The sequence below is a fragment of the Podarcis muralis genome, chromosome 14 (assembly GCF_964188315.1).
Source record: "Podarcis muralis chromosome 14, rPodMur119.hap1.1, whole genome shotgun sequence".
In the NCBI taxonomy this organism is placed as follows: Eukaryota; Metazoa; Chordata; class Lepidosauria; order Squamata; family Lacertidae; genus Podarcis; species Podarcis muralis.
In genome coordinates this window covers 55,221,938-55,246,457 of record NC_135668.1, presented here as the reverse complement: position 1 = coordinate 55,246,457, position 24,520 = coordinate 55,221,938, and the positions used below count along the sequence as shown (strand labels likewise).

Below are 24,520 nucleotides of genomic sequence, written 5' to 3'. Positions count from 1 at the left end.
CCTATAGAGTGAGATGAGCGCACAACCCTAGAGTCTGGCAAGACTGGCCCATACGGGCAGGGGTACCTTTACCTTTACCTTTATGTTTTAAAGTAGGATTGTTAATTTTTCTTGATTTTACTGCTGTGGTGTTTTTTGTTTTGTTTTTTGTTGTTGTTTTGGTAAACCACTTTGCAGGTTTTTAAAATAAATTTTATTAAATAAATAAGCAGTCAATATAAATAAAATAACATAAGCCAAAACACAATCCATCCTGTAGATTTAAGTATCTGTCCATAGTCGCCTACTTGTTATCAGAGGCTCAGAATCCATGTTCCTTTGTAAGAAAACCATTACGTAAAACCATTTTTGCAGGCAAAAAAAAAAAAAATCAATGTGGGGGGGGGCAAGAAATTTTCCGCACCGGGTACTACGCCTCTGCCAGGGGGTGGCAGGTTCAAGCCATCAATTTGGCTTATTATTATTATTATTATTACCAAAGATTGTCTTTAAAATCTGGCAATGGGGGGGGGGGGACAAGGCTTCAGGATGTCTCCCCCCTGACTTTACCTTCTGTGGCAGCAGGTGAAACAGCCGGCCATGGTGCCACCACAGGGGAGGCAGAAACCCGTTCCCTCGGCTTTCAACGGATCCAAAGAAGGCAGTTCTCCAAAAGGAGACAGGTGTCTGTGATGTCGGCTGATCTAAGGCTCCTTTCAAGCAACCCTCCTGGTCTCCTGGGAAACAGGGTTCCACAGCCTATTGTAAGGTCAGAGCCTGGCCAGGGATTGGCCCCGAGGGACACTGGGCTCCCGGCCCGGGTCACTACTTGGTACCTTCAGGCCGGTGGACCTGGGCTCCCCTTTTAGCCACCCCCCCCAAACGCCCCCAGCCTTGTGTCCCTCTGGGGCATCAAAGGAAATAAAGCAGACCTCAGCTGTTATCCACTTCCCAGCACCTCCTTCAAACTCACCTGTTCACCCAGGAGTTGCCCAACTCATCATTGACGTCCAGCTCCGAGGGCCTTCTGGTGGTTCCCTCCCTGCGAGAAGTGAGGTTGCAGGGAGCCAGGCCATCTCAGTAGTGGCGCCATTCCTGTGGAACGCCCTCCTTTCAGATGTGACTTTTAGAAGACATCTGAAGGCAGACCTGTTTAGGGAAGCTTTTAATGTTTGATGCATTACTGTATATTAATATTTTGTTGGAAGCCGCCCTGAGGGGCTGGGGAAACCCAGCCAGATGGGCAGGGTATAAATAATAAATTATTATTGTTGTTGTTGTTGTTGTTGTTGTGTCAAAAACATGCCTCCCTTCACTGAGGGCATCGCACAAAAGGAGCTGCTGCTGAAAATCCTTCCTGTTCCAGTGGCAGAGAGTGGGCTGACTTGTCTTAAAGAGCCATCTTCGCTCTCCACCTGCAGTCACCACCTCAACGGGAAAGCTTGTTTTTGCTGGACAGGTTGAGTCCCCAGGTGTTTTCTTTTTCCCCTGCCTACAAATGGTTAATGTACAGCAGCCTCTGATTGGCCGAGGTTCCAGGAGGGGGACTTGAAAAGGAGAGGATTTGGAGAGACAGAGTTAGTTGAAGCAGTGGGGGGGGGGGTTGAGGTTGGGAGGATAGGGTAGGCCAGGGGTCAGCAAACCTTTTCAGCAGTGGGCCGGTCCACTGTCCCTCCGACCTTGTGGGGGGCCGGACTGTATTTTTGGGGGGGAAATGAACAAATTCCCATGCCCCACAAATAACCCAGAGATGCATTTCCAATAAAAGCACACATTCTGCTCATGTAAAAACACGCTGATTCCCGGACCGTCCGCGGGCCGGAGTGAGAAGGCGATTGGGTCAGATCCAGCCCTTGGGCCTTAGTTTGCCTACCCTTGGTATAGGGCTTTAAAGGTTAGAACCAGACCTTAAACCTGACCCTGTACTCCACCAGGAGCCAGTGCAGCTCATATAGCACTGGATGAATGTAATCCCGCAGTGATGACCCCATAAGGAGTCTCGCCGCAGCGTTCTGCACCCACTGGAGTTTCTGGGTCAGCTTCAAGGGCAGCCCCGCATAGAGCAAATTACAAAAATTGAGCCTGGAGGTGACCATTGCATGGATCACAGTGGCGAAATCAGGGCAAGAAAGATAAGGAACCAACTGCTTAACAGGGTGGAGATGGAAAAATGCCGCCTTTGCTGTAGCTGTAACCTGCGGCTCCATAGAGAGGGAGGCGTCAAGGGTTACACCCAGACTCTTGACAGAAGGTGCTGGCACTAATTGAGCCCCCGCAAGGGATGGGAGTTTACCCCCCAAATAGAGATGGGAAGGCCTGGAGAAAACCCGGGAAAATTGGGGGGGGACCAGGTTTTTTCCCCACAGTCGTTTTCCCCCAGAAAAACTGGGGGAAATAGTTTGATATAGTTTGAATATTCCACACACTCCCCTCTCCCAATTTTTCCTGATAAAAATGGCTTTGGAAAAAAACAGGGGGGGAAATCCTGTGGTCCCCCCCATTTTTCCACCCCCCCCCAGCCTTCTAGCACCCCCACTTTGGAGCTCCCAGGCAGGTGCTCCCATTGTACTCTTCCCGGCATCTGCTCAAAACATTTTCATTAGGGCAGCCCATCTGAACAGGTAGAAGCTGCATACGATTTACTTCCTTTTAACCACTGCTGACTTTAATCACCTTAGATACCTGCTTTTAACTGTGTTTTATCAATCATTTTAATGCTCTGTTGTATATTTTTGTAAACTGTTTAGAAGCTCTCTTACCATCATGCGGTTTATAACATGTAATAACAAATTTCAGTTTAAAAAACACACACACTCCTTTTCCTTTGAGCCTTAGTGCAACATTTGTTGTTGTTTAGTCATTTAGTTGTGTCCGCCTCTTCGTGACCCCCTGGACCAGAGCACGCCAGGCCCTCCTGTCTTCCACTGCCTGCCACAGTTTGGTCAGACTCATGTTTGTAGCTTCGAGAACACTGTCCAACCATCTCGTCCTCTGTCGTCCCCTTCTCCTTGTGCCCTCCATCTTTCCCAGCATCCGGGTCTTTTCCAGGGAGTCTTCTCTTCTCATGAGGTGGCCAAAGTATTGGAGCCTCAGCTTCACGATCTGTCCTTCCAGTGAGCACTCAGGGCTGATTTCCTTAAGAATAGATACGTTTTGATCTTCTTGCAGTCCATGGGACTCTCAAGAGTCTCCTCCAGCACCATAATTCAAAAGCATCAATTCTTCGGCGATCAGCCTTCTTGATGGTCCAGCTCTCACTTCCATACATCACTACTGGGAAAACCATGGCTTTTACTATACGGACCTTTGTTGGTAAGGTGATGTCTCTGCTTTTTAAGATGCTGTCTAGGTTTGTCATTGCTTCTCTCCCAAGGAGCAGGCGTCTTTTAATTTCATGGCTGCTGTCACCATCTGCAGTGATCATGGAGCCCAAGAAAGTAAAATCTCTCACTGCCTCCATTTCTTCCCCTTCTATTTGCCAGGAGGTGATGGGACCAGTGGCCATGATCTTCGTTTTTTTGATGTTGAGCTTCAGACCATATTTTGCGCTCTTCTCTTTCACCCTCATTAAAAGGTTCTTTAATTCCTCCTCACTTTCTGCCATCAAGGTTGTGTCATCTGCATATCTGAGGTTGTTGATATTTTTTCCGGCGATCTTAATTCCGGCTTGGGATTCATCCAGCCCAGCCTTTCTCATGAGGAATTCTGCATATAAGTTAAACAAGCAGGGGGACAATATACAGCCTTGCTGTACTCCTTTCCCAATTTTGAACCAATCAGTTGTTCCATATCCAGTTCTAACTGTAGCTTCTTGTCCCACATAGAGATTTCTCAGGAGACAGATGAGGTGATCAGGCACTCCCATTTCTTTAAGAACTTGCCATAGTTTGCTGTGGTCGACACAGTCAAAGGCTTTTGCATAGTCAATGAAGCAGAAGTAGATGTCTTTCTGGAACCCTCTAGCTTTCTCCATAATCCAGCGCATGTTTGCAATTTGGTCTCTGGTTCCTCTGCCTCTTCTAAATCCAGCTTGCACTTCTGGGAGTTCTCGGTCCACATACTGCTTAAGCCTGCCTTGTAGAAGTTTAAGCATAACCTTGCTTGCATGTGAAATGAGTGCAATTGTGTGGTAGTTGGAGCATTCTTTGGCACTTCCCTTCTTTGGGATTGGGATGTAGACTGATCTTCTCAAGTCCTCTGGCGAAGCTGAGTTTTCCAAATTTGCTGGCATATTGAGTGTAAAACTACTCCACACTGAATTTTTTTTTCAATTTTTCCAAAATTTCCAATTTTCCCCAGGGGAAGACAGGGGATTGGGACATCCCCCCCATGGCTTCAAAACTTCTGGAAATTTTACATCTCTACCCCCAACCCCATGTCATCTCGACCCAACCAGAGGACCTCTGTCTTTGAAGGATTTAGCTTCAACCGTCCAGCCACAGCTTCCAAGCATCTGGTCAGTGTATCTGGGGCCGCATCAGGATGGCTGGTGGAACGCTCTGTCAAAAGAGACTGGACTTGGCATTTTTCTGCAGGGCCTGCAAGACGGAGCTATTCCACCAGGTCTTTGGCCAAGGCAGAGTCTGACCCCTCTCCTTTTACAAGACCCTGCATATAAGGGGCCTCTCTAACTCTTCTCACCAGCTCATACAAATAGCTGAGCCTGGTGAGTACTTAAGGTTCCCAACAGGGGTCTGTAACCTAAGGCCCATGGGCCAGAAGCAGCCCACTGAGGTAGTTTGACCGGCCCCCAAGCCGCCCCCAAACTGAGTCGCCCGCTCGCTCGCTCGCTCGCTGCGCTAAACCGGCACAGCGCAGCGTGGTGGCTCACTTCCGCGGCGCCGAAAATCACGGGCGTGTGTGCACGATCCGGCCCATGGAGGTGTTATGTACTGAAGTTCTCACCCTGGGCCAGCAGGGGGATACTGTAGATAGTTATGCAAATGAAGGATCGAAAAGTGACGTTCAGTGATTGGATAGTTTTGTATGCAAATGAAGGATCGAAAAGGGACGTTCAGTGATTGGATAGTTTTAGAAAATGGCAACAGTTACATTGTTCTGGAGCTCTATATAAGCAGGCTGACTGAGCCCCTCAGTTTAGTTCTGTTCTGGCCTCTGAATAAAGTAGAGCTGTTTGAAGAATCGCTGTGTCGTCTGATATGTTTGCCCACAACTTAACAGGAGGGATCTCCGCGGGACCAATCCGGCCCAGGCAACATAAACCTTGCTGACCCCTGCCCTATAGTTATAGTTATAATTTGCAGGTAGCCATCTGATCTTGTTTTGATTTAATCTGATTTTAAGCTGTATTTCAGTTGATTGCAGAATTTTATATTTTGATGTTAGCCGCCCTGAGCCCGGTTCTGGCTGGGGAGGGCAGGATATAAATAAATTATTATTATTATTATTATTATTATTATTATTATTATTATTATTAAACCTCAAGAGTTTGGGGATCTTGGGGAGAGGCCATTCTCTCAGTCCTGCCACCCTTAAAGGCACACTTGGTGGGGAGGCAGGAGAAGGCCTTCTCGGTGGTGGCTCCTCCCAGACAACTTTGGAACTCCCTGCCTAGGGAAGCCAGACTGGCTCCCTCCTTGCTGTCCTTGCGATGGCAGACAAAGACCTTCTTGTTCCAACAGGCTTTGGGGGACTGACTGCTTTTAATGATCTCTTGGTCTCTTGATCCCTGGTCTCTTGAGACAGAGCGTTCCACCAGCCTGGGGCCATAGCCAAAAAGGCCCTGGCTTTGGTCGAGGCCAGCCTAACCTTTTAATGCTGCTTTTATTGTAATGATTGGTATGGGTTTAATAGATTTTAGATGTGTATATAGTTTTAATTCTATCAACGTTTAATTGCTTTATGTCAGTGCTGGCAGGGCTGCCACACACCCGGTACTTATCTCCACATGTGGTGGGAATGTACAAAAATCCAGCCTTTCTGGAATTCAATATTCCAATAAATTAATAAAATGAGAAAACTACCATTGGAAGTCAAACCAAATTTAGCTTTATGAAGTATATTTCAAGACAACAATCTGGATTTATATAATAAAGCATTAATAAGCTATTCATTGCAAGCGGCGAGAAATAACATAACTAGACTCTGGAAAGACGTTTCAGGGACAATGATAGACAATTGGTACAAAACAACTTGGGAAACAGCCCTTCTTGAGAGATTAGCAAATAGCCTATGATTGACACACGGACAGATAAAGAAATATGGCTTTATTTTATTATTAAATTTCACAACATGCCAATATTCCAGAAAATGAACAATCCCCCTTCAGCCTTTGGTCAATCTAGTGAATCTAAATTTAAATGTCAACATAAATTATTATCTTCCCTTTGAACCCTGCTCCCACATTCATCAATATGCCTTCATATTGATTCATTGGTAGCTTAAGAGGAAAAATGACTATTACTCACATTTAATCTAAGCACAACCGCAAGGGTTCCTGACTAGGCATTTAGCTATGCAATGCTGCATGTTATCTGCTATTTCTGTTCTATCCTGTTTCCCCTTTGGTTTTGTTTAAACCAATTCACAAACCAAGAACTCACACATTGACCGCTAAAAATGAGTCCTGTGTTGCAGATGTTGCTGCAAATTTATCGCGCTGTTTTTGTGATACACAAACAACACAAGAAGACTTGGTCTATTAATTTGTGTCCTTTCTTATTCCTATGATCCTTGTTTATAAAACCCGACAAAAAGTTATTCAAAAAGGGGGGGGGACAAGAGGTCCTCAGAGTGACCCTTTTCTGTGTGGAATTCTCCATGTACCAGTTTGATTTTTTAATTCCCTGCTTCTCTTGAGGATGATGAGATTTGCTCCTTGGTTGTTCATTTCGCTGGAAATATTGCTCTGCAGAGCTTGGAGGGGGCTGGGGGCAGAAAGAGATTGCTGAATGCCCCCCGAAATGCTGCGATGAAGTGCGGCTCTTTCCGATGCCCTGTTTTGGAGAGGGGTTTGCAAAGAGAATGTTCGGCTCTTGGAATGTAGTTTATTTCTTATTTACCGTATTTTTCGCTCCATAAGACACACTTTTTCTCCTCCTAAAAAGTAAGGGGAAATGTCTGTGCATCTTATGGAGCGAATGCATGGTCCCTGGAGCCGAATTGCCCAGGGGCAAAAAACAGATCATGCTTTTCTTTGTTTGTTTCTTTTTAGAAAGAGGGAAGGGGGTGTTGAAAAAAAGCCGCTGAGCAGCTGATCAGCAAGCGATCGGGAGGGAGATAAGGGACACTAGCGATAAAGGAGGCTGCCTGGGAGGGGGGAGGTAAAGGCAGCGAACTTGCAAGGAGAGGGAACAGGAGTACTAAAGCAAGCAACAAGGAGAGAAACTCACCGTCAAATCACATATCATGTCTGTGGCACCAGCATGAACCACAAAAATCATACATCCACTGTTTTGTTCAGAATATTTTTTTTCTTGTTTTTCTCCTCTAAAAACTAGTCTTATGGTCAGGTGCGTCTTATGGGGCGGAAAATACAGGATATCCTTTTGTGTTGAAATAATAAGCAGAAGAGCCTGCCGGACAGTGGAGCAGCTTGCAGGACAGCCGGGGTACTGTGACCAAGAGTGGGGTAGAACTAGTAAGCATAAATGGCAGAGCAGTCATGGAGTGTGAGGTTAGGAGGTCAAGATCAAGGACCCCTGGACAGTTAAGTCCAGTCAAAGGTGACTATTTATCTACTTGCACTGGTGTGCTTTCGAACTGCTAGGTCGGCAGGTGCTGGGACAGCAACAGGAGCTCACCCCGTTGCAGGGATTCAAACAGACCTTTGGATTGGCTGTTATTGGAGGGGGGCTGAGGGGTTTGGGCTCTACAAATGCACAAACTTTATCCCACCCTTCACCAATGGTTGGGTGAAAATAGCTGGAAGACATACAAAAGACAGTCCATCGCTGAACTAAGTGCCTAAACTATGACAGTCACACACTCCCATGAGAGCCACCAATTTGGATGGTTTTAGAAAAAGATTTGTCACATTCGTGGAGGATGAGGAAGCTGTCGGGGCTACCAGCCAGAGCCACGTTCTGCTTGGAGGCAGCAATGATTCTGAGTCCCAGTTGTCAGAAACCGAAGGAGGGGAAAATTTGGGTCTCAGGTAGGAACAAAATGGACCAGGGGCTTCTGCAGAACAGCAAGAGCTTCAAACTGCAAATTCAGGTCACTGGCCTGATTCTCCTGCAAGTCCTTGAGCCATTTGCACACAGGGCCGTCTTTAGCATATGCATCACCAGGGTGCAAAGATCCGCCCAGAGCCCCCAAATTTGGGGGGGGGGGGTTTTAACTCAATGTTGTTGAGCTTTTTTGGGGGAGGAAAATTGCTCACCTATAACAACGATGCAGCGGAAAAAACCTGCTTTTGTTTCCTGACTTGTCGGGAATATTTAACATAGGAGTGGGGACTTCTGCTCCATTGCTTTTCACTGCCGCCGATCGAGAGGGTATACAGTAGGTATACATTTTATGCCCCCCAGAATTCAGCGCCTGGGTGCCCTGCACCCCTTGAACCCCTGGGTAAAGATGGCCCTGTTTGCACAAGGCTCAAGCCCACTGCTTCCCTTAAAAAAACAAACACCTGCATTTTCTTCCGCCTAGAGCTCACCCCCTTGTCTGCTGACCTTCGGCAGCCCACTGCATCAAAGCGCATCCAAGTGGTCCCTGCCCTGCCACCTTGCCCAACAAAGTCACGGGGGGAGGGGGCCTTGCTGGCTACTTTCTGCTTCCCCTGGGAATCTGCTCAGCCACCAGGAGCTCAAGAGGTCTCCCCTGTTGTTCTTAACCTCCATGCCTCTGGCCGCCCCACAGCATCCACCCAATAACCACAACCATCATCTCTCTTTCCTCCTTCGAGGCCACAGCCTTTGCCTGTTGCCTGGGTGGGCCTTGCGATGGATGGATGGACTGACTCTCTCAAGGCAAATCTGAAATAAATGTAGCATAAACACCGACAACCGGGAAACACTGGCCTGCGAGCGCTCCAGCTGGAGAACAGCCTTGACCAAAGGTGCCATGGGCTTTGAAGATGCTCAAACTCAGGACGAAAGGGAGAAACAGTGCTAAGAGGAAGGCACGCTTGGCAAATCCACACCGTGATCAACTCCCGCCCGGAAACCAACGTTCCCACTGTGGAAGGACGTGTGGATCCAGAATTGGCCTCCAGTCACTTACGGTCTCACTGTTAAAACCGTCAAAACAAAACAAATTCCTTCCAGTAGCACCTTAAAGACCAACTAAGTTAGTTCTTGGTATGAGCTTTCGTGTGCATGCACACTTCTTCAGATACACATGCACACGAAAGCTCATACCAAGAACTAACTTAGTTGGTCTTTAAGGTGCTACTGGAAGGAATTTGTTTTGTTTTGACTATGGCAGACCAACACGGCTACCTATCTGTAACTGTTAAAACCGTGTTCACAGAAGACCATCTCACTCAGCTACGAGGGATCGCCAAAGAGAATTGATAATGGGGTGGAGGCAATGGGGGCCCTTTATATGTCCAGCTGTCCTTTGCCAACAAATTGTCGCTGTTTTTTGTGTTGAATATATGCTATCCGGTAATTTATGGACCTAATAGGTATCTCAAGCCATTTGCCCATGTTGCCCTGCAACCAGTCCATGCAGAATGTAGGCACCTATATATATAGAAATGAGCAAACCAGAGATATTTGAGGGAGCAGGCTAGCAGGCGGGGCCCATGACTTACATCATAGGAGCCTACACAACACAACACACTCCTGCCGTATGTAGGTTTTATTTTACATTGGTACCTTGGTTTACAACCATAATCTGTTCCAGAGGTCCAGTTGTAAACCAAAACAGGTTGTAACCGAAGGAGCGCTTTCGCCAATGGGGTCTCCCCCCCAAAATGGGTTGTAATCCAAAAAAAGGGACACACACTTTCGGGTTTGACATGATTGTAATCCAAAGCGGTATTTGTTTTTTATTTTATATTTTGCAAATGTACATCCAGGTTTTTCCCCCCCTTTAATGTTTTTTGGGGTCCCCCAAGAGCTAGAGCTTGTTTAGCTTATACGTAAATCCGGCCCTGGCTGCCCCTCCAGTGGCAGAGAGTTCCGCCAGACTGGGCCGCTGTCTCTTGTTGGCCAAGGAGCCTCGCCAACCATAGCTGCCAACTTTCCCCTTTTTTTAAGGGAAATTCCCTTATTCCGAATAGGATTCCTCGCAAGAAAAGGGAAAAGTTGACAGCTATGTGGCCGGCGGTGTGGCGATGGGGCCGGGCTCGATGTGCCAGGAGCGGCACCCGGCCAGCCGGGCAAGCAGCAGCGGCTGCTCCCTCGCGGGCGCTGCTGCTTCTTCGTCTTCTTGCCCGTCTCCCTGCCGCCGCCGCCGCTGCTGCTGCGCCTCCGCTCGCGCCTTTACGGCGGTCGGCGGGCCAGGGGGCGTGTCCTGGCGCGCTGACGCCACCGCGCACGCCCCGCCCCTCCGTCTCTGGAAAAGAGAAGAGAAAAAACTTTTCTCTTTTTTTTTTTAATTGAGGAATCAACAGCCGCCATCTTGTCGCGGAGCCGGAGCGCGTCGCGGGCGGGAGCCGGGCCGGGCCGGGGCGCGAGCGAGCCAGCCAGCCAGGCGGGCCGACGGGCGCGGGCACGTCGACGCGGGAGACGCCGCCGCCGCCGCCGGACCCCGAGGCCGGCCCTCGCCGAGACCCTGCCGGGCCGGACGCCGCGCCGGGAAGGCGGGCAGAGACGCCGCTGAGGAGACGCCGCCCGCCCGCTCGCCTGTCAGGGGCCTGGTGGGCCGCGCCGCCCGCCTGTGGGCCCGAGCCGAGGCCGCGCCGCTGGGAGGGGCGAGCGAGCGGGGGGGTCCGGCGTGCCAGGCGGAGGGAGCGCCCCGAGAGAGAGAGCGGGCGGCGGGTAGGGCGGGCGCCATCCGGGCACCTCCTGGGCCAGGGGGAGGGGCGCCGGGCCTGCCTGCCTGCCTGCCTGCCTCCTCCCCTCCGCCCGCCGGCCATGGGGGGGCAGCCGCGGTGGCGGCGGCGGGAGGCCCCTCCGCCCCCCGCGCCCCTCCAGCGCTGACCGCCGCCGCCGCCAAGAAGAGGAGGAGGAGGACGGCGACGACGACCAGGAGCCGCTGCCTCCGGGCAGCAGCAGCGCCAGCGCTACGGGGACGCAGAGGAGGAGGAGCCGCCGCTGCTGCAGGCCATGGCGGAGAACTTGCTGGACGGGCCGCCCAACGCCAAGCGGGCCAAGCTCAACTCGCCCGGCTTCTCCGCCGCCGACACCGCAGGTGAGCCCGGCCCCGGCCTCTCGGCTCCGCTGCTGCCCGTTTGCCCCTTCTTCTCCCGCCAGCTGCAGGCTTTCCTCGGCTTGGTCCGGGCGCAGAGCGGGGGCCCCGGTCCCTCCCTCCCTCCGGAACGCGGGGCCGCCGCTGAGAAGCCTCCGCCGCCCGAGGGAAGCGGGCGGAAAGCCGGGTCCGGGTTGGGGTTGGGCCAGGAAGACCCGCTAGAGGCGAAGGGGTTGCGGGGGGTGGGAGACACACTCTGCACCTCCCTGGCCCCCCACGGCCCGACCCCCCAACAGTAGTAGTAGCTCCGGGGAATCGGAGACGGATGCTGCCCGGCCTCTCCCCTCGGGGATCCTGCGCAGGTGCGCCTGGCAGCCGCGCACATGGACTCCTCGGGTTCAGGGATGAAAGGGAGGCGGAGTTTCAACGGGGGTCAGGAATGGATCGCCCTCGCTCTCCGCACATCCCCCGGGAAGGGCGGACCGACAGCTCATTTTGTGGGGTTGCAGGTTCAAAGTGCCCCAGGGCCAATCCATAGTGGGGCTTTGGGATCCTGGGGCACTTGGCCTCTTTTCCAGCATGTTGAGTCTTCCGCTGCCCATTGATGGGAAGTAACATTGTGGCCATGGGAAGGTGCTGAACAACACTGTATCCTTTTGCCACAGCCTGATCCCTCATCCCTTGGAAGTTTTCTGTCTGCACAATGTTGCGCTAATGTCAATTCTGCTGTACAACTTCAAGGGTTGAGCGTTAAGCATTAGGTCTTACGGCATGGGACAAAAGGTGGCTTGGTGTTGGAATACATTTTGTGCTTTCAGGCATTTGGATGGAATGCTGGATTGCCTCAGGCTCTCCAAATGTGTCATCAGGGTTATGGTAGAAGGAGCTTCAGTAGATGGTTTCTCTGATGATATGCAAGGTGCTACAGGTAGCCAGCTCATGAGATGCCTGTTCTTGCAGTATTTAGCTTTCAAATTATTCAATGTTTCCACAATTTGGACTATATTCCAATAGCTATTTAACTCAGTGGAACTCCTCCATCAGAAATGAACTTTGTCTCAGTGAAGGAGAGAGCTTCCTTGGCAATGTGGCACCCCAGCTATGGAATGCCCTCCCTAGAGAGGTACACCTGACGCCAACTTGGTTGTCTTTTAAGTGCTGGGCAAAATATTTTTTTTTATCCAGATGTTTAAAAGCATTTTCACTATTGTGACTATTTTAAACTGTCTCATCAGGTGGTGGCTTTTTTATTTTTGGTTTGCTTGTTTATTGCTTTTAAACTGTTTGAAATATCGGATAAAATGTTCCATGTTAATATTTTAAACGGATAATTTGGGCTTGAAATTATGTAAAAATAAATATTTACCCAGTTAACGCCATATTGAATTAATGTGACGAAACTATATGCATGCATTGTACACCCCAAACTCAGTTAAGGAGTTGGTTCATATGTAATGCTGCACCATGGTTTGGTCCTGTACTCATGTGTCCCACTGTCTGGTTTTCAGCAAACTAGTTTGCATGTAACAGTAAGCTAAACTATGGCTTATTGGGACTATGCAAAGGTGTTTGCTCCCTGAGTGGAGCTTGGACCCTTTTATAGTCCCGTGCAGCATTGGCAGTAAAGCCAAGGTATGCCTTAGCACGTTGTTTGAAAACAGGATCATAATTAAGCTTTCTCTTCCTTAAACACCTTCTGCAGCAAAGAAAAACCCTCAGCTATAAATCATGGTTAGGGAAGAGAGAGCTTAACTACGGTGCTGGGTCCAGACAACATGCTAAACCCTACCTTGGCTTAGTTGCCACTGCCATGCTGGGCTGAGCTGAAAGGACCAGGGAGGAGCAAAGTGACTGGGATCTCCTCTTTGGGAGCCTTGTGTTTGTGCTAAGCCATGGTCTGCCTTAGTGTTACATGTGAACGTGGCCATTATTTTCAAACTGAGTTTGTGCAAGCCTTGGAAACTAGGCTTTGAGGTGGATCTTCAAACCAAAAGTGGCGCTGAGTATGGCTTGGTGAGATACTGCTAATAGGCTTCTACATGGAAAGGGTGTTGCAGTATCTGTTTCTAACATACTTTCCCATTGGTGATGTACAGTAGTGACATAAACATCAGATTAGTTTTTCCTAAATTTGTGTGTGCTGCTTCATTCTTGATTGCTCTGTTTTGTTATGATGTGGAAGGTACATTAGTTCATTCTACGTTTAACTCACCCTTTCTTCTAGACACTAAGGTAGGCATCCCCAAACTTGGCCCTCCAGATGTTTTGGGACTACAATTCCCATCATCCCTGACCACTGTTCCTGTGAGCTAGGGATGGTGAGAGTTGTAGTTCCAAAACATCTGGAGGGCTGAGTTTGGGGATGCCTGCACTAAGGTGTTGACAGGTCCCCACTCTCCCTCTCTTTCAAGGCTAACATAAAATATTTGATTTAGATCTGAATACTATCTTGAAGCAGTTCTGCTGTGGAAAAAAGTTCATAAACCTCATGGAAACTAGATTTAAAAAGAGAGGAAAAGGTTTGACAGATTGTTATTTGCTTAAAGACTTTGCTTCCCAGTCATACTTGAGTAGAGATAGTTGAGAGGGCAACATTACATTTCCCCCCTTGTTCCGGCATGCACCTAATTTACTGGTATTTTGCTTCTTGCGTACAAGGTACTTTTGCGTTATGCTAAAGTTAAGCCATATGGTGCCTTATACAACAATTTAAAACATGTTGGGCTGCTCAGCAAAGTATCAGAATACAGAAGGGCTTCGCTTTTCTTTAGCAACTGCCTCTCAGTTATTTGAAGGGGGAAGCTGTGACATGTAGGCATAGTTGCACACAGCAGAACTTGTCTTGAGCAGGGTTGCTGAGCAGCTGCATCAAGAAGCGAATCAACTGGGTGTGAATGTTCTGTCTCTTACATCAACCTCTTCTGTTCACCTTGCAGATTTTGAGCCCCTGTTTGACTTGGAAAATGATCTTCCGGATGAGCTGATCCCTAATGGAGAGTTGAGTCTCTTAAGCAGCAGTGGGAACCTTATTCAAGATGCAGCTTCCAAACACAAGCAACTTTCTGAACTCCTGAGGGGAGGCAGCGGCTCTTCTCTTAACCCGGGAATTGGGGCCGTGAACTCCAGCAGTGCCGCCACGCCAGGAGTGAATAACCAAGTCCAGGGGCAGCCGAGCGGCGTCACCATTAGCAGCCTGGGCGTCCTGGGCAAGAACCCCTTAAGCCAGGCGGACGCTGCTGCATCGAGTCTGGCCAAGCAGGCCGCCAGCACTTCTGGGCCTAGCACCCCAGCTGCTCCAGCCTTGAACTCCCAAGCCCAGAAACAAGCAGGGATGGTGGCCAGCAGCCCAGCAGCCTCCCAGGCAGGAGCTGCGATGTGCATGAACACTGGCTTCAACCAGGCTCACCCGGGTCTTCACAATAGTAACTCTGGCGGCCACACGTTAATGAACCAGGCCCAGCAAGGGCAAGGGCAGGTAATGAATGGATCCCTTGGAGCAGCTGGAAGAGGACGAGGTGCCGGGATGCAGTATTCTACCCCCGCCATGCAGGGAAATGCAAGCAGCGTGCTGGCAGAGACCTTGACACAGGTGTCTCCTCAAATGACGGGCCATACGGGCCTGAACACAGCCCAGGCAGGAGCCATGGCAAAAGTACGTGGCACTCACTTCAGTTGTTTTTGTTATAGTGTCTCTTGAACTGATCTTACGGATGCTAAAGTTGAAGATGTTTGCTTCTGGCTTGGGTCTAACTGGTCTCCGTGTGCAGCTATCAGAATTCTTGTAGGAATAAATACGACAGAATTGTCATAGGCAGTCAAGGAATTAGCTGGGCCGGTTAAAGTATTGATTCTTTGTGTTTAGTGAGGAGGATAATGTTAAATCTTGCAAGTGTTCCTCTATAACCTTACTTTTAAATATGTGCCCTTGTGTTACTGTTTCTCAAACACTGTTTTTCACAAGCAACAATTGTTGACAACTGCCAGATAAGTCAGGTGCCACTTTTGTGGTACAGTCAAACCTTGGTTGTCAAACATAATCCCTTCCAAGAGCCTGTTTGGCTTCCGAAATGTTCGACAAGCGAAGCACGGCTTCAATTGGCTGCAGGAGCATCCTGCACTCAAGTAGAAGCTACGTCGGACGTTCGACTTCCAAAAAACGTTCCAATACCAGAACACTTCCGGGTTTTCGGCGTTCGGGAGCCGAAACGTGCAGTAATGGGGGTGTTTGGGAGCCTAGGATTGGCTGTACCTGGTAAACTTCATTTTTCTTGGAACTGCACACTCAGGGCTGTATCCAGCTAAGCTCTACTCAGCATAGACCTTTAAAAATTCATGGATCTAAGTTAATCATGTCCATTGTTTTAATGGGTCTTTCTTCTCTGAGTAGGACTAGCCTTGGATACAGCTCTTAATACTTTCAGGTATTACAGTGTTGTAAATATTCAGTGTTAAGGAGCCCTTTATTCTATTGCTGTTCAGGAAAGGATTTGGGGGGGGGGGGGACTTGAGCATCTCTACTAAATGCTGCCACCAGTTGCAGGGAAGAAGACAATTGAACAGAAAGCAAACTTGTATACCTGGGTGGAATAAAGACAAGCAAGAGCACCCCGCTCCCAGAAATGTTCTGAGGGTCATATCATTACCTCAGCTTACTTTAAATTAACATTCAATGTTAAGGTCTTCTAATGTGGGATTGGGAAGCGTCTGTGCGTATTCGTTGTCGTCATCATCTGGCTGTAGAGCAGGGATGGGGGAATCTTGTTCAACCTGAGGGCTGCAGTCCCCTGTAGAAGATCTGCTGTGGGGGTACATGCCAGTGGTAGATGAGGCCAGAGGCAAAAAAGTTGGCAGAGCAATGGCTATGCAGTCTTTTCACAGTAGGGTATATTTCACCCTCACAAAGAGGGTTTTATACACACACAGCGAAAGCACTTGAGGTAGATGTGGCCCAGCGCAGGAGAGGGATGGCCTGGGGAGATCCAAGGGCCAGGCAGAGAAGCCTGAAGGTCCCTGCTTCTGTTATGGATCACAGGTATTTTACTGTGTTGGATACTTTGTCTTCAGGGGAATTGAAAGATAGTTACATGTACATCTGCAACACTGATTTGTACTTAAAACCCAGAAGCCAAAAGGAATCTCTTCTCCGCCTCAAAACTTCTGAGGGTCAAGTACTGAAAATCTAATAGGTATGAGTTTCTGTATTCTAATTCCAGGTGATCACAGCTCCTCCTTAGAGGGATTAGAATTGGAGGGTCTGCGGTGAATCACTGAAGTCTCACCTACCTTGAGGAGTTGCGTGCTCTTCCATCTGACCATGGCAAAGCAGACTTCACTGCCTTTTGCTTTTCATGCAAAATGTGAAGTTTTGACTTCAGGAGATAAAATTAGTGTGGCAAAAGAGTGTGTGTGTGTGTGTGTGTGTAGATGTGATCTTTTCTCCCTTTGGACCTGGAAGCTTGTAATAGCTATTGCCCAGTTGTGAAAACCTTGTTTTTGGGTGAGGAGCTGTAGAAGCTGGCGGAGATTCACTCCAAGTGCCGTTGGACATAGTGGATTATCTGGGTCCATTTTCATCCAGGTTCAGTGCTAGGTTTGATCCTGAGACAGTGTTGCCATGATGAATGACCATTGTTGGGGGAGAAATGGGAGAAGTGTGACCCTGTTTATTCTCTCAGTGGCTTTGACCATGTTATCCTGCTGTGTCATCTCTGAGATGGGAGTCGGTGACATTTTTCCCCCACTGGTTCGCTGCTTTTAACAAATATGTATTCTGGGGGTGCTTCTGCATCCAACATTGTTACTTACAGATTCAGGTGGCCTTTTTCCATTTTGAGGTGGTTCATTGGCCAGGACTGTCCTAGGCAAGGATACTCTGGGGTCACAGTGATCTGTGCTCTAGTATCCTTCTGACTGCATTGCTGTGATGTACTGCAGGGGTCAGCAAACTATGGCCCTCGGGCCAGATCAGGGCCCACCTGTGTCCAGCCCGCACCGCAAAGCTGGAACCCGCCACAAAGCCGAGGCTCCCGGCGATGGTGACAGGAGGAAGAGGCCGAGTGGCGATGGCTCTGCCAATCAAACGCTGCGCCTGGTTTACCTCAGTGGCGCTTGATTGGCAGAGACGTCCCTGCGCCGCACTGAGGTAAACCAGACACGGCATTTGATTGGCAGAGCTGCCTCTGCTCGGCCTCTTCCTCCCGCCGATGCCCTGGTGCTCCTGTTTGTCAGGTTCTTGGGATCATCAAAAGAGGCTCCTCTCTGTATTCCACTGTTTGCAGAAGCTTGCTATGTGGTGATTTGGGATAAACCCTTCTCCTTGTTGGTGCCTTGTCTGGAATGACTGGACCAAACTTTTTTATAACTTAAGTGGCATGTTAAGACTGACACATTTTCCCAGGCATTTTAAGTTGGTGAACTTAAAATGTTTTTAAGTTACATATATTTGTTTCAATGGTTGCATTTTGTGTGTGTGCTGTATGTTACATTATTTGCTTTTTTATGTTCCGGTGTCTGTGTAGATGAAGAGTTGGTTATACAGTAAATAGTTTAAATTTAAAGAAGTAGCATTCGTCAGCAGCTAGTTTTGCTGGCAGGCCACTGAAATTGCATGGGATAAAGGACAACAGACTTCCATAGGTATTGGAGAGAACTCCCATGGACTCCAGACTGTGTACTTGAGTCTCACGGACATTATCTATGTGGCAGAAAGCCAAGATATCAGTTGTCCTTTTTACTTGGGTTAAGGTTTTGCAGCTGTTGCCCCACCCAGAAAGGATTTTAGGTAATTTAGCTTGGTGTTCTTGTGAATGGAAGTCATATTGGCTCCAAATCCCGACCCGCAGTTAATGCAGGCTTCCTCAGCCTTGGCCCTCCAGATGTTTTGAGACTACAATTCTCATCATCCCTGACCACTGGTCCTTCTAGCTAAGGATCATAGGAGTTGTTGGCCAAAAAACATCTGGGGGGGGCCCAAGGTTGAGGAGTTAATGTCTCCGTGAAATCTTTCAATCACTAGTTTGTGGAGCTTGCCCCTTGGTTGCTGTATGTTTCCCTTGTTGCTGAAGAGGTACATCTAGCTTCTTCAGGGCCATAGAATTTTAAGTTGGAAGGGATACTGATGGTTCTCTAGTCCACCTCCTGTAATGCAGGAATCTCAGCTAGGTCATAAATGACAAATGGCCACCCATCCTCTTCTCAAAAACCTCCAAGAAAGGAGAGTCCACAACCTTCCAAGGGAGACTGTTCCACTGTCGGACAGCTCTTACCATCAGAAAGGTCTTCCTGATGTTGATTTGGAATCTCCTTTTTTGTCACTTGAAGCCATTTTATGAGATTTTATTATGTTTCATATTTTGCTGGAAGCTGCCCAGAGTAGCTCCTCTTTTCCAGGCTAAACATACCCAGCTCCTTCAACCTTTCCAGGCGCTTTATCATCTTGGTCTCTCTCCTCTGCACACATTTCAGCTTGTCAACATCCTCCTTAAATTGTGGTGCGCAGAACTGGACACAGTACTCCAGGTGTGGTTTGACCAAGGCACAATGGAGTGGTACTATTGCTTTCCTTGATCTGGACACTAGACTTCTGTTGATGCAGCCTAGAATAGCATGAGCTTTTTTGCTGCTGCATCACACTGTTGACTCATGTTCAGCTTGTGGTCTGCCTAGATCTTTTTCACATGTGCTACTGGCAAGCCGGGTGTCCCCCATCTTCGATTTGTGCAGCTGGTTATTCCTGTCTGTGTAGAATCTTACATTTGTCTCTGCTGAAATTAATTTTCTTAGGTTGGGCCCTGTTTTCCAATCTGTTACGGTCATATTGCATCCCAATTCTATTTTCTGCTGCATGAGCTACCTTTCCGAGTTTGGTGTCAGTTGCAAATTGGATGAGCATCCCCTCGGTATCTTCACCCAGGTTTATAAAGACATTGAACAACAACAGGCCCAGGCCAGAGCCGTGCAATCCCCCACTTGTCCCTTTTCTCCAGGATGACAAGGAAGCGTTAGTGAACCCAACTCTTTGGGTTGGGTCAGTCAACCAATTACAAATCCACCTAACAGTTATCGCATCCAGGCCACATTTTACCGTCTTGTCCGTAAGTATATCATGGGGGAATTTATCATAGGCCTTATTGAAATCAAGATACACTGCATCCACAGCATTCCCCTGATCCACCAAGCTTGTAACTCTATAAAAAATGAATTGGGCCTTAGTAACCACAGCTGCAAGGTCAACTGCACTGGTTTTCCAACCTACGTTGTGGTCTTTATAGTCCTGCACTGTTTCCACCTCTTTCTTTGATTCACCTAGAATCCCAGTTATCCTACAACTTTGTTTTGGTCAAACTCATTTAGAAGCTCTTCCTTCACTTTAGGCTGACTTAAGTTTCCTCAAGCAGGTTTAACGTCGATACGTGTTTTCTATCATCCACATTCTGTATTTTTGCAACAGTTTTGTTGTCAGTGTTCTAGTTACAGCCGTCTTGCACCTTTAACTTTCCAAATCTTCAGCCTTCCCCCTTTTCCTTTCTGACCCTACTTTGCAGTCTGTCTTTTTCTATTATTTTCACCTTCGTTATTTCAATGCCAGTAATATGCAATAGCCATGGTTTTCTTAACATGGATGGCGCTTCTTGGAAGCATGATACAGATTTCTGTTATTAACTGACAAACTTTGCTTACAAAAAAACTGGACTCTCCTTCTACAAACATGGAATGGAATGGAAAATTCCAGGTTTCTTCCCCCCACTTTTCATTGCATTCAGTGGGAATTACATTAAAGGATGTAATTTTAGACCTTTCCCAGTGTTGCTCCCAAACCGTTACCCACGTAGTTTCAGCACAAGGCCTTGTTACAGGCTGATCTGGCGTTTAATGGCACCACCATGGCACTAGAGGGCTCAGCAGATAAGCTACCAGGAACTTCCAGAGAAGTGTGGGTTGAAACTGGGGGTGGGGACCAAACGTCTGGGCCTCTGCCTGAGATGGTAGTCAGCCGCTCTGCTCAGACTGTACCTTCTGCTGTCCACCACCACTGAAATTGGGGTCATATCATTGTAAGCCCCTATCACACACACATCTGGGCAAATCATAACACCAGCACCGCTAAGCGCAGCACAGAGACAAAGGCCACAGATGATAAGCTAGCAACTAGCAGTAAGCACACCTTACACTGCCGTTTGGAAGACTGAAATGCCTTCTCCACACTTCTTCCCTTACCTCCTGCTCCTCAGGAGGAACCCATAAAATGAAATCCTAAAATGTAAATCCCCCAAATGGCAATATCCTTTGGTGTCAGCCCCTTTGGGGATGACCTGACCACAGTCCAGCCCACTGCTGGTAAGAGAGTTCTTACTACTCTTGCTTTGTTCACTCAGCCAGCAGTCAAATCTGCCACACTTTGCAGTCGGCCAGAAGACCCCTCTAACCTGCAGGCAAATACTAAGTGGGACAAGGCAGCCAAGCAACTGATGCCGACAAATACACTCACTCTCTCCCCGCCCTCCTCTTTCTCTGGCCGGGAGAGCAGGCAGGGGCCAGGATAGTGCCAACCAGCCCCTTCTCCTTCATCTTCCTGTGGGTCTGCTTCCAAGGAGAAGGGATGGCAAAGTCTCTTCTTATAGCCAAGGCCAGGTTCTGGACCATGCCCATACTCCAGCTAGTTTCATTCAGCCAGTGATCAAACAGTGCCACGGATAGCATCCTTGCAAGTATAAAAACAAGGAAAGCCATTCTAAATGGAGCAGAATGGTGCAAATTCAGCAAAGCAACTCTTGAGGGCCAGGGCAAAGAGGTGCGTCTTCATGCTATGGAAACTGTACAGTGAAGGTGTTAGGAGCACCTCTGGGGGGAGGGAGTTCCACAGTTTAGAGGCTGCCACAAGGAAAGCCCTCCCTCCACACTTTTGAGCTTGGTGGAACTACCAAGAGACACAAACTGACCCACTCACTCAGAGATCTAAACACCCATGAAGGTCAGTAGGGATGGAGGTGGTCAGATATTTGGGGCACAAGTCATGTATTTTGTGTTTTTATCTTTTATCTTCATGTTATGAACCGCCCTGAGATTTTCAGATAAAGCATGCTATACAAATTGAAGAAATAAACAATTGAATAGATACAATTTAGGGCTTTAAGCACTAATGTGAGCACCTTGAATTAGACAGTATAGGGTGTAGGGGACCACTGGCTCTCCAGATGTTGCTGAACTACAACTCCCATCACTGGCATTGGCTCATGTGTCCTAGGGCTGATGGGAGTTGTAGTTTGAAATTGTGGCTTTCCTCAGGGTGTTGAGGGTGGGGTTAGATGGAGGTACCTCTCTGCTCATAATGCATAATTGACTTTGAGAACTCTTTGCAACAAGTAGCTTAGATGGACTATAAGAAAACGATTGGACAAATTTGTGAGTGCTTCAGATGCGGTCATCTGGTCAGTGCCAGGAACAAACAGCAGGCCTGGGAGTTAGCCTTGTGCCCTCCTTGTGAGCTGCTCAGAGGTGTCTGGTCAGCCCCAGAATGGGAAACAAGGCTGGTGTTAATGACCTTTGATTAGATGAGATGCTGAGGTAGCTTTTGATGTGGCCCGATCCTCAACACTTACAGGAGGGTGCAGTAAGTCTGATGATGTAAGGGCATTGCAAATAAAATGACAAAAAGGAAGAGAGAACCTCAGAAAGGTATGTCCCTTCCCACACCATATGGGGGTACGCATTCCATGTTGCAGGCACGTGCTGCAACACACACACACCCCTTTCAGCAGATTGTAGCAGACAGTGCAATGAGGGCAAGGGCAGAGGCCAGCTTGGCTTTGTGGAACTGTGACCAGCATTTAAAGGCTTGTCTAAACTACACTGAAGCAACCGGAAGCATGTTTTTAATAATTGCTATTTAATTCATGGCAAAAGTGCTGGGCTTTACATTGACCGAGCTAGAGGTTTGTCTAAGCTTTGCCCTTTGAATGTTGTCTTAAGGCAACTTTGTTCGAGAATTACACAGGGAAGGACTGCCACTCACTGGCAGAACATGCTCTTTGCATACAGAAGGTATCACAGGCTCAGTTCCTGGCAGCATTTCCACTTAAAAAAGCAGGTGATGGGAAAGACCCTGGAGGGCTGCTGCTTGCCAGAGTAGACAGCATTGGTATTAGGTATAAGGCAGCTTCTCATGTAAATCATTCAGCAACATAAGAATATTGGAGCAGCCTTGCTTGTCCAGACTAGTCACTTGAAGCTCTGCGTGAAGACCAAGAGTCCCGTTCCACTCCTGTCTCCAGCAGCTGCTTTCCAGAAGCATGCAGCCCCCTAATCCTGAAGGTGTGAGGTGTTGGGAGTGGAAAGTGAATATATAAACTCTAATGCAAGCACACCAGCAGGGCCTGAATACTGAAAAGGTGTAGAAAACTGACCACTTACATTTTCAGATGCACTGACAATTTGTTTCAGGCAACAGGGCTAAAAAAAATTGAGGCTCCAGAGTTGTTCTTTGGCACTGTAACTTTCCATAGTAGGACGCCTAACACTTTGTAGTTCTGCATAGCATTGTGCTCCCTCAGGACACAACTGAATCATGGCTTTCCTTTGCTACCGTTTGCTCCACTGGTGTCACAAATGGCAGAGAGCCTCAACTGGAGGAAAAATATGCTGGTGTTAAAAATGTACATCCCATCTGATAATGAAAAAAATTGGTAGCTTGATTAGAGAGAGCCATAAATCAGGAAATACAAGTTTAAAATACTCCTAAATAGCATCACCTTTAGAGGAGAGAGGCAGCCACTGCAGCCTCCTGGACCCTGGATGGCTGGTCGACTCAAGGGAGAGCAAAACAGCTGCCATTCTGCCCCTTTGTGCATCATGCTGGCAGCCCTGCACTTACCTCTCCCAGCACTGAGGTTTCAGCAGTAGTTTCCCCCCCCCTTATAAATTTTGCATAATAACACTTGCAGATGAGTAATTAATTGATTAGTAATTGAGGAACAATGTAACTTTCAAGGTTGTTAGTAGAGCATAAAGATGAAATAAGTCACTATGGTAGAAAAAGTTCATATCACTTAAAATGATGAAACTTACAAAGAGCAGTGGTCACTTGAAGCTCTGCTTGCGCGCAAAGTGCTTAGAAACTATGGAGGCCACAAAAGTGAGGCTTGAGGGGCAGGAGCTGGCCTGCCTAGTCGCAGGAGCTGGGGCTTGCCAGTTCAAGCATCAGAACTGCAAACTCATAAGCATTGCCTGTCAGAGTAGACAGAGAAGCTGCCATTTGCTCTTCTGCTTCCCACTTCCAGTATGTGATTGCAGCCCAAACTATTTGGGCAGAGCTTTTAGCTATCCTTGGGCCGTCACAAAGGATGCAGCCCTTACAATTAAGTGTTCTAAGCAGGAATAAAAAGGTAACGGGCAAGCAACTTCCTCTTTGTGGGTTGTGTGCTTAACACCATGTTGAGTAGTAAATCTCATTTCTTCAAAAGAAATGTTTGCAGTTTGTGGCTGGGGTAAAGCAAAACCATACCTGTGGTTAGATCACTAACTCATAAGATAGGGGCAGGTTATTCATTCAGCCAGCTGTACTTTTGTACCTGAGACTCAGAAAAATAGATGGCTTTCCTTACTGTCTGTACCCACATTTGGTTGACTTCAAGGCACTAATGGTAATCATGTTGCTTTCATTCCAGATGGGAATGGCCAGTAACCCAAATCCCTTCGGGCAGCCATTTAGTCAAGCTGGAGGGCAGCAGATGGGAGGAGCAGCAGGAGTCAACTCTCCATTACCAAATAAGCCAGGCATGGCAAATAGCTTGTCTCCTTTTCCTTCAGACATCAAGAGTGTTTCAGTTACCAGTGTGCCAAATATGGTGAGTTTTCTGCAGCTCACAATTTTTCTCCATAGTTCTTGTATGCCTTCCATTGACACAAACTTTCTAAGCCTGTAAAAATTGCCCTGAAAAAGACAACTTCTTATATTCAGTAGAAATTGTGTTGGATCTGTCATATGACATGGGGAAATAGAGGCACCCTGAATAGCTTGGAGTCACAGCAGTCAGTGTGATATTTTGGACCGTTTTACCAGACTACCTGCTAAGATGCACGTGCGCAGATACTGTTTCTTAGCTGGATATTTGGCATCCTTGTGCAGCATTCATTTCAGCAGTTTTCAGGAACAGCTCTGATGCGTCGTGCTGCTGGAATTTCATCTGTTAGCAACTTTTGTGAAAGTAAGGAAGCTAAGGAGAAACATTAATTGTTATGCAACTTTTCTGCTTCAAAAAAACGTACAGTGGGCAACGTATCT

At 48.0% G+C, this 24,520-nt stretch overlaps 1 protein-coding gene across 3 annotated transcripts in view; it reads left to right on the top strand.

The window, feature by feature from the left end:
- Positions 1-10,848: 10,848 nt before the first annotated feature.
- Positions 10,849-24,520, top strand: part of CREBBP (CREB binding lysine acetyltransferase) — a 62,629-nt gene continuing 48,957 nt past the window's right edge. Inside the window, exons 1-3 of one of the 3 annotated variants that reach the window (XM_077918769.1) lie at positions 10,849-11,244; positions 14,178-14,893; positions 23,904-24,083. In XM_077918769.1, the coding sequence (XP_077774895.1) occupies positions 11,160-11,244; positions 14,178-14,893; positions 23,904-24,083 (981 nt within the window). In that variant the 5' untranslated portion in view covers positions 10,849-11,159. The remainder of the gene's footprint in view (positions 11,245-14,177; positions 14,894-23,903; positions 24,084-24,520) is intronic. The other 2 variants (XM_028707139.2, XM_077918770.1) reach the window with 2 other exon arrangements.